The 18,019-nt window shown below is 40.1% G+C and overlaps 1 protein-coding gene across 10 annotated transcripts in view; it reads right to left on the bottom strand.

Annotated features, from left to right (window-relative positions):
* Nucleotides 1–18,019, bottom strand: part of ATE1 (arginyltransferase 1) — a 172,991-nt gene that overhangs the window by 45,686 nt on the left and 109,286 nt on the right. For 8 of the 10 annotated variants that reach the window (XM_045068891.1, XM_004751797.3, XM_045068892.1 and 5 more), the window contains one exon: nt 6,894–7,014. The exons of the other annotated variants lie outside the window; for them this stretch is intronic. In XM_045068891.1, coding sequence (XP_044924826.1) covers nt 6,894–7,014 — 121 coding nt within the window. The remainder of the gene's footprint in view (nt 1–6,893; nt 7,015–18,019) is intronic. 10 annotated transcript variants of the gene reach the window in all.

Below are 18,019 nucleotides of genomic sequence, written 5' to 3'. Positions count from 1 at the left end.
TTATTTATGTATGATGGAGAGTGACAGCGAGAGAGGAAACACAATCGGGGGAGCTGAAGAGGGAGAAGCAGCTTCCTACTGAGCAGGGAGCCCGATGCAGGGCTCGATCCCAGGATGCTGGAATCATGACCTGAGTTGAAGGCAGACAATTAAAGACTGAGCCAGCCACCAGGTGTCCCTAAAAACAAGTCTCTTAAATACTCTATAGATTGCCAGGTGACCCACCCCTCCTCTGTGTTAAGATTCACATTTTTACACATTCTGGTATTTCTGAAACCCAGATGCATCTTACAACTGATGGAGTCATAGTCTAATTGGCAACATTTCTCCTATCTTAGTAGTACATCAAATAAAGGACTGAAATTGATGACAGCTCACATTGTTCAACAGGACATCATCGTTCATCCAGCACTTAGACAACAGTACGGGCTTTATTTTTATTCTTTAACTGACACTTTGGACAACCTCTTCATTATATAAAAAATGTCAGTTTTTTACTCGAACAAACAAACAAACAAACAGAACAGCACTGGAAGACACCATACAGTAGAGCGAGGCTGAATGAGCATTTTATAGACATGCTCTCAAGCATCATGATTGTGTCCAGCTTGCTGGATGGAATGATTTCAAAATGATTATTATTATAGAATTAATTAAATTAAAAACTGGGTGATTACAAAAGGGAATTATTTACTTAAAAAATTTATCTATTCCATCAGAAAAGAGAAAGGGATCAGAGAAATATTTCTTGAACAACTAAATGGAAACCTCAAGTCTACTTCAAACTTCTTCAGAACTACTTCAGTCTGCCTCTGGCCAGGACTCTGGCAACTTTCAGTCATTGGCTCACTGTTCATGCATGCCTTTTCAGGCAAAGACTGGCTGGTAAAAATTTGTAAAGCAGTGTTTTTAAAATTTCTCTCATGCAAGACTGGCTTTAAGACACTCAAAAAAAAAAAATGGGAACAGTGGTTGCAACTGTTGAATTTTCTTTAGTAATAAGTCTGTTGCACATTTTTCCATAGAAAATGAAAATACTAAAATGTTACAATACTTTAGTGATATGCACAGATATCATAGGAAAGCCTTGTTTTCTTGCTCCTTACCATGCTTATTAAAAAATCATGTCAACTAGGGAAACCTAGTTTCTAATTTTTAAAACAGGAGTCTTGTTAGTGTTACACTAACATCTAGATAAGAAAGGATATCTTTGGGGGCACCTGGGTGGCTCAGTGGGTTAAGCCGCTGCCTTCAGCTCAGGTCATGATCTCAGGGTCCTGGTTCGAGTCCCGCATCAGGCTCTCTGCTCGGCGGGGAGCCTGCTTCCTCCTCTTTCTCTCTGCCTGCCTCTCTGCCTACTTGTGATCTCTTTCTCTGTCAAATGGGTAAATAGAATCTTTAAAAAAAAAAGAAAAAAAAGAAAGGATATCTTTGAAGAACAGGTTAAGTGGGAAAAGACAGAAATAATATAATGAAGTAATATTTTCACATGGATAGAGTGCATTTTGAGCTAATTTTTTTGAAAGATGTAAGGTCTGTGTCTAGATTTACATTTTCTTGAACTTGGTTGTCAGTTGTTACAGCATCATTTGTTGTAAAGACTGTCCTGGTTGGCTTAGTCCACTAAGTGCTTGCCTTTGGCTCAGGTCATGATCCCAGGGTCCTGGGATCAAGTCCCACATCAGGCTCTTTGCTCAGCCAGGAGCCTGTTTCTCCCTCTGCCTGTCACTTCCCCTGCTTGTGCTCTCTTTCTCTCTCTGACAAATTAATAAAATCTTAAAAAACAAAACAAAACAAAAGACTATAACTTTTTATACTTTCCACATCAAACACATTCTCTGCATTCACCAAATATGAAAGACAAATTTCCAAAGACATTGGTGCTTACTCTACCTGGCTACACATCCCAGGACCATCTTTACTAGCAACAAAGAATATATGTTTACTAAGTATCCCAACAATCAGTATCAAAGTATGCAGGTCAACCCCAAAGCCAGCTTAATTCTATACCTATAATAATTAAAGTCACTGTCCATTTAGTTTTAAGTTCACGCTGCAGCACACTTTTAGGGCCCCTCGGGATTTCTGATGATTCTGCTTTCTCATTACGTAGTATTTCCTAGTGATCGGGGGACATGGCAGCCAAGGCAGGCCCTTTCGAGGGAGCATGACCAGTGTTCAGGAAGTGATATCAGGCTCGGAGAAACCAGGCAAGCAAAAACAGGTCAGAGCTCTTTCTCAACCTGATTATTTCATAGACGGTCAGAGTGGGACTTGCTTTCTCCATGAGCATATGGGACAGAGACCCCAAAGGACAGAAAAGTGCTAGGGAACCATGCCAGCAAGAAAGAAGAATGGAGTCAAGAGACAAACGAAACGACATAAAATAACAGACTGGAGCCCTGGAACTTCGGGGCTCAAACCAGAAGAAAGCTCCTTACACTTGGATTTTCACGAACTGGCTGGTAAGTGGTCAAGTGTCCTAGAAATTCTCTAACCTGGGGAAACGCATAAAGCACTAAGACAAAATTAGGTGCCATTATTTTTACAGCAAATTTAAATTCAATATCCTTACTAATATTGTGACTTAGACAAATTAAGAAATTTCTTACAAACATTTCACATTATGTATAGAGAAGAGGGAGAGAAATGTAGACTAATCTGCGGTAAAAGGACTCTACTGCTGCAATTATCAGTAGAGACAAAGATAAAGACCATTTTAATTAGCTCCTTAAAAATCAATGCTAAAATCAGTACTTATAAAAAAAGAGAGAGCAATATTTGGGTCAAGATTATTTTAAATCTCTGATTATAAACAAGTATTCACTGGTATTTTTCCCAATAAATGATATCTGAGGGGGTCAGTGACAAAATATTCCCTCGTGTCCTAAGGATCAACTGGGGTCACCTGGGAGGCACCACGGGATGGCACACAGGAAGTAACATACACTCGGTGACATCGTCCCTGGTTACAAATTTGGAAGCAAAAGGATTTTACTACCAACAATAAATAACACAACACCTGTACAACATTAAGAGTCGAATCAAATCATCATTTATCACAGTTCTAAAATGAACCCCAAAACATCTGGTTTACTCTGTCAACGACGCTTGTAAATATCCGTGTCGGACCCAGCCCACCACCCAACTCCTGGCATTTGTGTGTGGAACCCCAAATCCGTGGTCAGGGAGTTTTCTACCTTCCGAAAAGGAGGAAGCAACACACAGCATTCAGTAAAAACAAGAAAAGTGTGAAGGAAGATTCCTGCTGTTTTTTAAAAAATGTACACCGAGGCACAGAGAAAATAAAAGATCAGATGGAAGCATAAAAACACTGACGTGATTTCTGCCGTATAGAGAGACGATAGGGTCATTTCAATTTCTTCTTACCAGTGGTTTTATGTACTTGGATAAATCTACTACTGCTGTTCACAGTAAACATGTTTAAAAGATAATTTAAAACAAGAAAAGCAAAATGTGTGATGAAGAATTTTTAAAATTCTATACATATCCGACTACTAATCTGATAAGCAATCTAACAGATTTTTACTAAAAAAAAAAATCAGGTGAGAAATTTCTAAAATCCTTTCTTTAGAGCCAGCAGAGGTCCTGAATTCAAAAACAAAAGACCGATTCATGAACAAAGGCATTTCTTCAGAGTTTTTCAAGTCGCTTCTGTTTGTCAACTTCCTCCCAATACATTAAAGTAGTAAATACAACAGGTTTTTACCACTGCAGACTTCCTAGTTAAGAAAATAACCATATAACCCAAACCTCCAAAATGTGGTGGGTGGGGGAGGGGGAGGTTGAGGGCAAGGAAGAATAGCATCTCCAGAGGCTAACAATTCGGGACAGAGGGAAATATAATTTTTCTTACAAGTGGCCCCGATGCACCTTGTAGCCAAGCTTTGTTTTACAGGGACCAATGGTGATCAGCTGTGCCTTCTGCAGAGCAATTTAACTACTGAACAGCTGGGAGAAGAAACAAGATTTAGGGGGCCGTACAGGGGTGTGGGGGGGGGGCGGGAAGCACCATACCGACTCGCAATGGTGTCCGTATTAAGCTCTGTATTTTGTCTGAGTCAGAGTTTGGGTCACATAAGAGTAAAACTGGCCCGAGAGAAGAGAACAGGTTCTCACAGATTGGCGTTTAAATCTCAAATGACCGTGTTTCACAGCATGCCCAATACACTCCGGCGTGTAACTGCATTTTAATTTCCTAAAACCACAGGACAGAAGTCTGATTTCAAATAGTGTCTGGACTGTGATATTCAATACTGACAGAACTGTATGGTGTTCTCTGGAAAGTTGCAAAGATTCAGTATATGGAAAAGGATCTTCCTTTTGTTTGAAGGACTATTCTTGGAGAAAGTTCCTCCTCTGACTTTTGTAAATGAATTCTAAACAATGACTATTAAGAGCTAAAGCTTGTGCCTTAAGAAAGGTAATTAACAGACTACAGGAGGAGGGCATCCTACATACTCTCCACTCCCCACGGGCTCACACATTGAAACGGGACTTCAAATTTTACCGTGAAATGCTCATTTGTGCTAACTTTGGAAAATGAACTTAGAACCCATTAACACGAATGAACCTTTACTTGAATGTCCAGTGCGTGGAAAGTATTCAGCTACCTTTTCAACTTTACAGAACAGGGAGAGCCTGTGATGGCCTTAATTTCCAGGTATTATATAAAAGAAGGAAACTTTAAAACAGATTAAAAAGGAAAGAAAAAGGGGAAGGTGAAACCGTGTCTTAAGTTTGGAGGTCAGAAACCAGTTCATGATCGTATTACCTAGCTGGAAGGAACTTACACATTTTTGTATGTGAACGTGAAATAATGCAATGCAGACGGTGAGCGATTTTCACCATACGGGGATGGCTCTGAGCCACCCTTGAGAATCTGTTAAAAAGGAAAAAAATCTTTTTTGAAGGGACGGTGAATTAAGTATATGCTTTCCTCTAAACTACTTATTATTACTGCTTTTCCCTTTGAGCTCAACTGAAATACTAATTAACAAATGCAATAGGTCTGTTTTTAAGCAACACATCTGTTTGATGAGTCTGGTATAATTTTACTTAGAAAGAAAGAATAAAATTCTGATTAACAACTGAAGGTACAAGAACTGTAAAGTCATGGTTGTTCTATGATCCTAAATACCTAGGGAACCTGGGGGTGACCCTAGGGGCCTAGCCTATGAGTCAGACATCTTCATCAGATACTAAGCTATCACCATGGGTAAGAAGTGCCCCCTCTTGGGGCGCCTGGGTGGCTCAGTGGGTTAAGCCGCTGCCTTCGGCTCAGGTCATGATCTCAGGGTCCTGGGATAGAGCCCCACATAGGCTCTCTGCTCAGCATGGAGCCTGCTTCCTCCTCTCTCTGCCTGCCTCTCTGCCTACTTGTGATCTCTCTCTCTCTCTCTGTCAAATAAATAAATAAATAAATCTTTAAAAAAAAAAAAAAAAAAAGGGGGAAGTGCCCCCTCTTGATTTTGTAACAGCTTTTCAAGGAGAGACCAAAATACAATGGGACATGAACCAATTTTATTTTAATAAGAAAAAACCTGATTTGTCGGGGGGAAATGCACACCCTAGAACAGAAGAAATTACTGCATTTTTTTTCTTATCCCTTTTGTCTTCGTATTTGATTTTCCCATTTATTCCCTTCCCCTCCGCTGGCTTTTTCACTTCTCTTTTCTGATTTTTTTCCCCCAAGTTGAGACCATAAATGACTAGATAAAAAATATTTTATTCTTCATTGTGCATCAGGCAATCTCCTCTGGTGGGCTGGGAGGAGTGAGAACCCAGGAAGCACACAGGGGCGCACCCAGGCACTTCAGTCTGAGGAAAAACACGCACGGGGACTTGGCGCCACCCACCACGAGAGCGTCCCAGCTCTCCCGGGCGGAACAAAGCTGCAGCGGGACGCAGGGAGGGTGAGGAGGGCCGTGCAAAGGGGACTGCTGTCAACTGAGGGGGTCCGGACCAAAGGGAGGGGAGCGGAACTGCACATTTTCTTGGAGACAGGAAACGGACTAAGTAAAGGCGGATGCAGGCGGAAGCCCGCGGTACAGCGCAGCGGACCCGGCGACCGCCAACTCAGCAAGAATACGGGGCGGTTCTCAGCACGTCTGTCTTACTTTAATCCTCATTACAGTGAGGAAGGTTCTATTATTATCTTAATACTGAAGGTGATGAGACTGCCTAAGGGCGCACGGTTTACAGGCTGCTGACGAGCCTGTCTGACTCGGGGCTACACTTCCAGGGTCGGTGCCCACTACCGGTGCACAGAGAGCCCACCGCGGAATGCCCAGGAGATCAAACACGGCCAGGGCTCTACCGCGCTGCGGGTGGGAGAAGGGACAGGAAAGGAGAAGCACCAGATGCACGAAGAAAGTCAACAAAGTATTACACACACACACACACACACACACACACACGAAGAATAAGAAAGCATTTTCACAAAACCCATCCCAGCCTGTTGGCCCTCAGGAAACCCTTCCACAACTTTATGCAATCCAACGGGTCAGTATGTCTACGTGCTTTGCCCTTGCTAAACAATTTAGTGACTAATTTCCATGCACTGTGATAGCGGTAAAGAGAAATAACTGGAAAGGGGGTCAGCCCTCAAAGCGTATAATAACTACTAACAGAAGACGATAGGTAGTGAGGAGCAGACGCACAGGTGTCCACATTTATCTCCAAAAGTGAGAGTGTTGTATGTGTGCACATGTGTTATCTCCGTGTCATACACACACACACGCACATGTACACACTCATGCACATTCTGCAATAGATAAAAAGCTACCTGGACCCTATGAAGAGCCAAAGCCATACACACGGAACCTAAAAACATTGCTAACAATTTCCAGTGAGCTCTGCTCTGAACATACCTGCTTCTGGGTCCTGGTTGAAACGGCAGTACTTGGAATTCTCAAGCAACGACAGGCACTGCTCAATGGGCACCCAAACATACGTCTCAGGACACAACAAATCAGAAGGTCTATACTGACCCTAAAGGAAAGTGAAGGAAAAAAAACCCACAGGCATTACAAACACAGTAATTTCTTGGTTACCAGGCTCCACAGTTCCAGGAAAGGTTTTAATCACCAGTTTAAACAAAGTCAACCAGAAACAGCTTTCTTGTAAATACTAAGTGACTCTCCAAACTGCCTTCCCATCTCAAGAATGTACATTGGATTCAAAAGCTCTCCAAAAGTAATGCATCACTATTTGTGACGCCTGTATTGATCTGGAAGATTCAAGTTTCTACTTTCTTTTTCAAGAAATATTTAATATACGATTCTTGCTTAGCTGACTGCAGAGAATACCCAGTTTTGAAATCAAAGTGAAATGTCTTTTCACATATGACAGCATTATAATTTACATCTGGAGCAAACTCTTTTCTGAAATGAAATTTCAGGATGCTTTCATTTGTAGACTCAGTTGATAATACTCATTCCATGTTAATGTATTTAAAAGTACTGTTTTGTCAAGAAACTTATATGAACAATCCAAACTATTAAATGTAAACAAAGAGAAGTTTAAAAAATATTACAGAAATTTTAGGGAAAATTCTATCATAATAATCCTCAAGTTTCTTCCAAACACCATTTTAGCAGAAATGACTTATACATTTATAACCCAATTATATACTCCAAATTTAAAACAAAGACTATACACTAAATGCTGAAGAAAAAAAGTCATTTGCCTATAGGTAATGTAGTAGATAATCAACAGGGCATGGTACAAATTATGTGAAATCACTCAGTGAAAATTTTCAGAAGTATCAAAGTTAATTAAAATACAAATATCTCTTCTCTAAAATTCTGAAATTCAAAATTCATTACGGAGGTTAAAATCCAGTAGTATTTTCCAACTCTGTTTCGTATAACCTGTAGTAAGAAATACACTTACATGACAACCCAGCAAACACATATGCAAATACAGAACTAGAAGCAAACCTTACTATAAAATGTTTACCCATCTTATGTAATCTTTTATTTCCTATCCTACTCTATCTCCTTTTTTAACGCTCTTGAACCATAAATACTGCTTTTACAAACAGCTAGTGGGTCACAACCTCAGAGTTTGAAAAACATGATGTGGCACAAAGCCCTTTATAAGGAATATGGCCGTTACAGACCCACCACTGCTACAGACCTTTTTATCACACAGGTGTTCTGTCACCTGCCTGCTATGTGAAGGTCACTATAGGAGGCCTCACTCAGATACACAAGGAACACCACATCTTCCCCGCTCTCGAAGCATCCAGAAGTTCGTAAGTGAACGGGGGAGAGCATATACAAAGAAAGTATATGCGAATCAGCTCCTGCTGGAGAGGCTGGGAGAGAGGTCAAGGGGGATGTGGAGTTTTACTGGGGATTTAACAGATGACCGGAGTGAAGTCTAGGGCAGGAAGAAAGGAATGAGAACGATCTAGATAAAGGGAGCAGGGTAAGGGAGGGCGCACGGTGGGGCCTGGTAGGAGAGTCACCCCAAGGAACAGGAAACAGCAGGGCACTGCAGAAATGGACAGGTAGGTTGGGACAGATTCTGTGAGGCCACGACATTCACGTTTCAGCCTATATTCTAGATGAAATGCGGATGCTTGCTGGCGAAGAGAGAAAGCATGACAAGAGGGAGGGGACTAGAACTCAGGTGCCTGACCTTGACCTTCCCAGACTGTTCACGGCATTGCTGATGCCTCGAGGCCCCGAGCAGGATAGGCCATCCATAACGGGAAGCTCCGGGTGGTCCACATACTCCTCCAACGTGAAAAATACTAACAGGATTCTTTAGAGACGAGCTAATAATTAAGTAGGTGCAATAAAGCCTGATAGTCAACGATGTCTGTCTTACCAAAAGCAATGTCATTCTCTCCATTAATTCAGAAATTGTTTTATTGATGGAAAGCAGCAGCATGATGTGATGCTGACCTTGTTAACAAAGTTGGAAAACTAGCAGTCTCAAGCAATGGGTCTAAATCTTTATTTTCATTTTGGGTCAGAGACCATTTTGAAATCTGCTGAGGGAAAAAGGCTGAACATAAAAGCTAAAGATATAAAACTTCTACAAGAAAAAAAGGAGTAAATTTTCTTCACGTTGGAGTACACAAAGATTTCTTAGTGCACAAAAACACATTAACCATAACAACAACAACAACAAAAATAATAAAAACAACTGATGAGCTGATTTCATGAAAATTATATACTGTATTCAAAAAATTATTAAGAGAATAAATAGGCAGGTGCCTGGTGGCTCAGTTGGTTAAGAGACTCCCTTCAGCTCAGCTCATGATCCTGGAGTCCTGGGATCGAGTCCCACATTAGGCTCTCTGCTCAGCGGGAAGTCTGCTTCTCCCTCTGGCCCTCCCCTTCTCGTTCTCTCTCCCTCTCTCTCATTTTCTCTCAAATAAATAAAAAATGTTAAAAAAATAAATAAATAAATAGGCAAGCCAAAGACTAAGAGAAAATATTAACAAAACATATATTGGAAAACAGATGTGTATACAAAACACATTAAAAAAACTTAACAACTCAAGAATAATAAAAAAAATCCATTTCTTAAAAAAGGGCACCGAATACAGATGAATGCCTAATAAACATCTGAAAATATATTCAACATCAGTTATCAGAAATGCCAATTAAAACCGTAACACATCACTGCACACCCACCAGAATGGATAACATTAAAAAGACTGAATAACAAGTTCTGGCAAGGAATTGGATTATGTACAAGACGGGACGGATACAGCGGGTTTACAATGGTATAACCACTTGGGAAAATATATTCTTGGACATTTATCATTTGTGAATATGTTTATGATAAATTCCTTGAATTGGAATTGATGCGTGTAAGGGTTTTTATGTTTTACAGCACAAAACTATTTTCCATAGAAGTTGTGCCATTTTACATTCCCATTAGCAACATATGGACACAAGTGTTCATTACCCCACTTACTTAGTTAGCAACAGAGCGTACAATTGAAACTTTCAATCTCTGCCAATCAGAGAAATGGCAATTCACTGTGGTTTTAATTTGCATCACAAAGCTTTCCATACATTTAAAGCAATTTGTATTTCCTTTCCCATAATGTTGGCCCACTGTTGTTAGATTTCTGGTTTTATTATTTGAAAAACTCTTTATATATTAAGGAAATTCATCCTTGGTTTGCAAAATATGTTTTACTTCCCTAGTTTATAGGTCTTCTGACTACGCCATTTCCTTTCACCAGGTGGAAATCTGGTAAGTGGTCAAATTCATCATCTTTAAAAATGGTGTCTGTTGGGACGCCTGGGTGGCTCAGTTGGTTAAGCAGCTGCCTTCGGCTCAGGTCATGATCCCAGCGTCCTGGGATCGAGTCCCACATCGGGCTCCTTGCTCAGCGGGGAGCCTGCTTCTCCCTCTGCCTCTGCCTGCCTCTCTGTCTGCCTGTGCTCGCTTTCGCTCGCGTTCTCTCTGACAAATAAATAAATAAAATCTTTAAAAAAAAAAAAAAATGGTGTCTGAGTCTTCCAATATTATTTTAAAAAGTCACTATCACTCAAATATTATAAAAACATTCACTTTTTCCCTAGTACTTTTACGGTTTCATAATTTTACATTTACACTTATGCTCCATCTGGAATTTATTTTGGAATAAGCTATAAGAAAAGGATCTAACCTAATTTCTTTCAGATGTTTACCAAGTGGCTTCAATATCATTTTAGGACTGTGGTTTCCCCCACTGATTTAAATGTCCTTCTGATAACTTACTAAATTTCCATATACATTTAGATCTCTTTCAGCGCCTCCCATTTATTTTTATATACTCACCTGTCTACTCATGTGCCAGTGCCACACAGTTTTAACTGTTGAAGCTTGATATTATATTTTAATATCTAGCAGATCTAACCCCCCGCACCACCAATACTCTTCATTTACAGTATTTTCTGGCTCTTCCTGCTTAATTTTTCTAAAATTCTGTACTTAGGGGGTACCTGGCTGACTCAGTCAGTGTGCAACTCTTGATCACAGGGTTCTGAGTTTGAGCCCCACGATGAGTGTAGACATAACTTACATAAAATCTTTAAAAATAAATAAATAAATAAATAAATAAAATTCAGTACTTAATACAAAAATGTTACCATTATGAACAATGAAACAGTAATAAAAGTGTTATGGTGTGTTTTGTCTACTGTGATGGCAGGACATAAAAGCAGAGAATCCCAAAAATGTTAGTAAAAAGAAAATATATGTATCATCTTAAGTTTAAAAAAAAACCCAACCCAAAACATACAAATGACACCATTTTCTAATTTAAGGTAGAACTGAGTGATGACTGGCTAAGATGCACAGATCAGTTATTGGGGGGTGGGGTAAGGCGAGGCGGTCAGGCATCACCTTAGACGTCTTTAAAGATTAAAACAGACAAATTCCCTGCAGCTATGCAAATTCATCCACAGACACCTGAACCCAATGCCTGGATTTAATAATGACATTGACATTAAAAAATATTTAGTCACTGAGCAGGAAAAGAATCCTCACTATGTGACACACACTAGATGCTTGGAATAAAACGATGAACAAATGAATGCATGCCTCTAGATAATTCACCATCTACCGGCAGTGACAGACCTGGACAAAGATGAAATGAACATAAGAACGCAGAAAGGGGACGCCTGGATGGCTCAGGCAGGTAAGCGTCCAACTCCTTATTTCAGTTCAGGTCATGATCTCAGGGTCATGACATCAAGCCCCACACTGGGCTCATGCACCAGGCGTGGAGCCTGCTTGAGATTCTCTCTCCCTTCAACCTACCCCGCCCCTCCCTCACCCTCAATACCTCTCTTTAAAAAAAAAAAAAAAAAGAATACAGCAAGTGTAATTGTGTACAGTGGTTCAAAGTTCCTAAATTTTCACAACATTCTTTTCAGGTCATACTTGTTCATAGTGGGCCAGAGGTTTTTTTTCTTTCTTTCTTTTTTTTTCCCCCAAAGATTTTATTTATTTATTTGACAGAGAGAGACCACAAGTAGGCAGAGAGGCAGGCAGAGAGAGAGGGGGAGGCAGGCTCCCTGCCGAGCAGAGCGCCTGATGCAGGGCTCGATCCCCGGACCCGAGATCATGACCTGAGCTGAAGACAGAGGCTTTAACCCACTGAGCCACCCAGGTGCCCCCAGAGATTTTCTTTATAATTCCTTAAGTACACTTCATTTATTTCACTGAAAAGTCACAAATATATACACTTTAACTTCTGCTCATCATCTGAAGTCAAGTTCCAAAGACTAGCTTAAAACATTATTTTTCTCTTGGGATGCCTGGGCGGCTCAGATGGTTAAGCCTTCTGCTCAAGTCATGATCTCAAGGTCCTGGGATGGAGTCCCACACTGGGCTCCCAGGTCAGTGCGGAGGTTCCCTCACCTCTCCCCCAGCTAGTGCTCTGTCTCTTATTTCTCTCTCAAATGAATAAATAAAACAAAACCAAAATAACATTATTTTTCTCCAAACTACAGGCTTATCTCAGTGCTTCATATCAAATATTCCCTCATGCCACCAAAGAATACAAAGGGTTTTATGAAATAAATCACTCTGAAATGTATGTTTTCTAACGTTCTAACATTAACATTAGCTGGTTGAGTGTTAAGAGACCAAAGTGCTTACAGCTCAATTTAAATTGCCACCACACAAATGAAAAACGCAGGGGATTGAAATCTACGCTGCCTTTGCAGCCAATGTAAGAAAATGAGAAATGTCTGTGTTAAGAATGTAATTACTTAAGGATTTGGACATACTTTCCCATAGCCAGAAGAAAAAAATATTTAATCAACTTCTAAGTACATTCATTCATACTGGAACAATGAGGTAAAAGCAGATTATTTCTTTCCTAGGGTGCTGACTCTTTGTAAATAAGAAAATCAGAGTTACCACAGATTTCTCAAGTACTCAAAATTCTGAAAATGTAATTGGTCTGACAGGGCTTATCTCACAATTTTTTTGAGCCTTCTTGCAACTGGATGTACAATTATAGATGAGCTCCAGGCTCTCCAGACACCATCTCAAAACCACCACCCAACAAGGACAGGACCCCTTGAAATGTTACGAAGCAAAGGCACCAGTTTCAAGAGGGGGTTCCGGCAGAGGATGACGCAGTTCAAGATTAAGAAGGCTGGGAAAGGTAAAAGCGGTCTTGTAAAAAGCTTAAAATTAGAAGAGGGAATGACTACTCCTCATTATTAATTACATGTTTCTGGGGAGGGATAACCATTCCATTCAAAGTTATGAAAGGAAGAGAAGTTGAGCCACCTCTGTGGTACGTTCTGCAGCTGTTTACAAACTGTTCTGGACTGGAAAACAAGAGCAAAAACGAAAAACAAAGTGCCTCTATGTTTTCAGTCGTCAAGGAAGAGGGAGGTTCTGTTTAGAGTGCTCAGTAGTATTCAGTTCAATGACTTTATTCCTTGATTTCATTTTGTTTGAGGAAAACCAATTAAACTACTTGTAAAACCCAAATCCTACTTACATCCCCCCACAAAAAAAGGGAGAAGAAATTAAAATATAGTCATATTTCTGTCAACTTTACTAGGTTGTCACAGGCTGAAATTCAAGGAAATTCCAAAGTTAAATCTAAAACAGGAAGGGAAAACAACTAGCTAAATACATTTCCTGCTCTATTTCTATTAAAAATAACTGCTTCTTCCAGAAGAGGAGATCATACAATTTCGGCTTTTGGTCAATGGAATGAAGAGGCATTCCTTTCACTTGCATGCTTTAGACCATAATCTGAAGAACATTATCATACTAATCTACTTTTCTACCCTATAAAAGAATCACAAAATAAACTAGATGGAGATTAGCTTAGTTTAGCAAAATATATTGATCAAACTTCAACCTAAAAATTACATTCCTCTTGATAACCAGAGGTTAAAAATACTGTGCTTTCCTTTCTTACCAAATAAAAGTGACACAGGTATATAAAGTACATATAAACAGGGGTAAGCATCTGGAAATCCTTGATTTCACAATCATTAACAATTTCAGAAAAGATACTTTGAAACAGATCAACATTCTTTACTTCCAATGAAAACACAGCCAACAATACTAAAAGTCTTTCCTTTAAGGTGTAACTAGTTACAAATCTGGATCTGTGAAGGCGAAAACAACATAAAGTAGAAGGAGGAAGGGCGAAAAATGGTTGTGGCAAGGCCCTCCAAATCTATCTTCTTTTGTAAGTTTTTTTTTGTGACACAAATGAGGCACCATAAAATTCACCTTTTTAAAGTGTACATTTCCATTGTGTTTAGTATATTTTGCAAGGTTACCCAATCAACACGACTACCTAAGTCCATAACATTTTTATCATTCTATTAAAAAAAAAAAAAAAAAACAAACAAAGCCCTGTACCCATCAGCAGTCACTTCCCATGCCCTCTCCCCACAAGCCCCTGGCAACCATTACATCTCCTGGCAATGCACTTTAAAATGGAGTATTTGTTTACTTTGCCACACTTCCTGTTAGAGGCCCAGTAAAGCCCAAAGCCACAACACAGCCTGCAGGCCCCAGTGACCGGCCCATGTTACCTCTCCGGCTTGTCCTCCGGCACGTTTCCCCTCCTCCCTCCTTCCACCCGGCCACGCTGGGGGCACGACTGCCCCTAGAACAACACGTCAGGCCTGCTCCTGCCTCAGGGCTTCTGTCTTCTCTTCTGGCCTTACGGATATTCCTGGGACTCTAAGTTTTCGTGCAAATGTCATCTCAACGAAGCCCCCCATCCCCTCTACTATTTTCTTCCATAGGACGTGCCACCTTCTAACCCTTCTGTTAACTTCCTTATTTCCGAGATCTATCGGAAACTCCTTGCTAGAGCCCAGGGTCAGGAGTTTTAGTCTGATGTGTTCACTGACATATCCCAAACCCGCTCGGTACCACCTGCTGGAGGGAATGTGAATGCAGGACACCGGGCCCACGCCTCTGCCACCTCCCTGTCTAGACACAGCGTTGGTCACTTTCATACACTCGTCCTGCACGTTGACATGGCACGCGGGGAGCGACCGGTGTTTGCCAAACTTGTACTTATGATGCAGCCCCACCGCGTTTCCTCTGCATAGAGACCGTGCCTGACCTTCAGGAACGCTGGGCATGATCACTGGAGACTCGCAGTATGTGATCGTGCCAGGATCCGAAAGAGTTACTACAATTAAAAAGAAGGCTCTCATACACAAGGTTAGAAACTACTAGTTCATGTCAATACAGTTTTTCCCCTCAAAGCTGAAAAGTTTTCTTTCCTTATTTCACTGGCATACACTTTCTTTTAAAGAAATGCATAGTTCTTCATATTAAGTTTCATTTTAGGAAAGGAGAGGGAAACATGACTTGAGAAAAGGCAGTGTCATTCTGGGGAGGATCAGATCAAGGACAACGAGCTCCCCCGGCATTTAGGAACGGTCTTCATGGGGTGCCTGGGTGGCTCAGCTGGTTAAGCATCTCACTGTGGCTCAGGTCATGATCCTGAGGTCCCTAGGATCGAGTCCTACCTCAGGCTCCCTACTCAACAGGGAGCTGCTTGTCCCTCTGCCTCCTCGCCTCCCCCTGCTGTGCTCTCCCTCAAGTAAATAAATAAATCTTTAAAAAAACAAACAAACAACATAGTCTTCATAGTCTTCATAATCTTCATGATGATTCACTACCTCATAGGAGCTCAGTCTCAGAACAGATGATGACAAAAGTAATGAAAACAGTCACTCTTTCTACTGTGCAGTTGAAAGACTAAGATCATGGAATGGTAGTGATCGAATGTAATGTTTCTGGAAATGAATTCAACATAGACACCTGATTCCCATTCACTTCTTATACCTAAGTTTTAAAATATTTGCAATTTTTAAAAGGATTTTCAAAATAAGTTCTAAAAACCTTAAAAATCACAACTCAGTTCAACATGCACAGACTCTGCTTATCATCAAGGCTGAAAGGATAGGAAGAGGCTCGTGGCGCCTTCGTGATACGCTGGGGAAAGGGAGGCCGTGTGCGCCAGTAACTTTCATAGCCAGGGTCAATGCAGGGGCACAGGCACAAGGTCCTGGGGAAGCACAAAAGGGCTCGAACATGGATGTGATATCCAGAGGAACAAGCTGCTGGTCAAACACAAGGAAGAGACAACCAGCTCAGAAGAGTTCCCTTCCACAGCATGTCCAAGTCTGAGGAGCACGTTTCCACGTTTGGAGAAAAATTTAGGCACTTACCAAAAGCACAAACAGATCCAAGACCTACATGGCCGAATCCCTCCTGGGCTCCCAAATACATGTCCATCATTATTTTACCAAATAGGAAATGAAATGGAAAATGACTGTTTCAGCTCCACAGATTAGCATGTGGTCCTACGTCTGTGGTTTGTGACACTTCAAAAATAAATGTCTCTTCAGCTTTATATTCAAAAGGTTAGGTTAAAGACTAACTCTGTCTTTTCTCTGAACAAACGCCAATTTCCATAAATTCAAATTTATTACCAGCATTTATCTTTCTTCTTAATTTAGAATGACATATTCAAAGTAACTTTCAAGTTCATAAATGGACCCCACTGTAACTTGGTATTATCTGGAAAAATATTATGAAAATGACAATTTCAAAATTACATTCTGGGTTCTTTGATGTTATTACATCTTCTTAGATTCCTACAAAAGCATTTCTTACAACTGAATACAGCACCGATCAAAAATAAAAGCTTATTACTAGCTACCCCTTTCTAAATAAATGCACAGTATTAAAAGGTCTATTCTTTGATTATATCAAATCCAGGAGTACGCAATTTTACTAAAGGGCTCCAACATCATTTAAAGGCCTTTTTTTTTTTTGGACTTTATAAGATGACATATATGAACTCATATGCATTCAGGACTACAAATGTTTACAAATCTGACATATAAGAATTCTCTTTGAGTACTGCATTCTGCATTTGTCTTTGTATGAGTTTAAACAACATGCAAGTAAGAAGTTATTCCTTTAATTAACATTAAAGGATTTAAGACTTACTTTTCTCAGGAAAAAAAAAAAAAAAAACAGAAAAGTAAAGAAATGCTTTCATATGATATTCACCCAAGTTAGCATTCTTGGCTTTTAATTGGAAACATCTGGGGATGGGCTTGGCAGATTGCAATAAAATTGAAGTTACCAATTCACACCCTGCCATTTTGAGGGTATTTTGTTTTTACAGTTTTCAAATTAAAACCAAACGGCCTTTCCTTTGAACTCTGGTCCTGAAGCAAAGATCTCTGTGAGATTTCACTCAAGAATACTTTATAAATATTTTGAAAAATATGACGGATTTCGCGTGTATTTGAGGAGAGGATAAACCAGCAGAGTTTATTTTTAAAGTTCAAGTTAAATTAAAATGTAAGAACACTAAAAAGGCAGTATTATTTAAATACACACATGCAAACACACACACAGACTAAGTTCAGACCAGCAGCACTGAACCAAGATCACCAGACATTTAAATCTTATCAGGCAAAGTTGATATCAGTATCCTACTTTTCTATGATGAATCTACTGATTTTACTACAACCAATTGCTTAAAGAGAAGTTCTAATGCTACATAAACAAAAATAGTTCGAAATAATCCATTAGAGTGGGCTGTACCTCCAGAGAAAGCAAGAAAGAACAAGGTCTTATTAAATCCAGTCTTTTCCCTGAAAGACAACACCAATGCAATCCCGTCCACAAAGTACTACAGCAGACCCCTTGCTCCCTGATTTCATTACATAAACAGAGATTGACTTTATCAGTCCCCAAGAGAGTGCTTGAGAGGTAACTCTAGCTGCTCTGTTTTCAGAAACTGTGTTTGGATTGTGCCACACTCAGTTGGCGAGGTGAGCAGAGACCAGGGAAGACAAAGGGCCTAAACATCTGAATCCATTTGTGTTCCCCAAATTCTGAAAGCCAACAGATGTACTCCATGTGCTGCTAGGCTAAGCTTTGAAAATTTAAAAATACATTATTTTTTTCCACTGACAAACAGAAAGTGATGGTATTCTGTGTTTCTTTA

Source organism: Mustela putorius, unplaced genomic scaffold (genome assembly GCF_011764305.1).
Source record: "Mustela putorius furo isolate JIRA1106 unplaced genomic scaffold, ASM1176430v1.1 tig00003909_pilon_pilon_pilon, whole genome shotgun sequence".
NCBI lineage: Eukaryota > Metazoa > Chordata > Mammalia > Carnivora > Mustelidae > Mustela > Mustela putorius.
The sequence above is the reverse complement of the archived record's forward strand: the minus strand, read 5'-3'. Positions and strand labels throughout refer to the sequence as shown.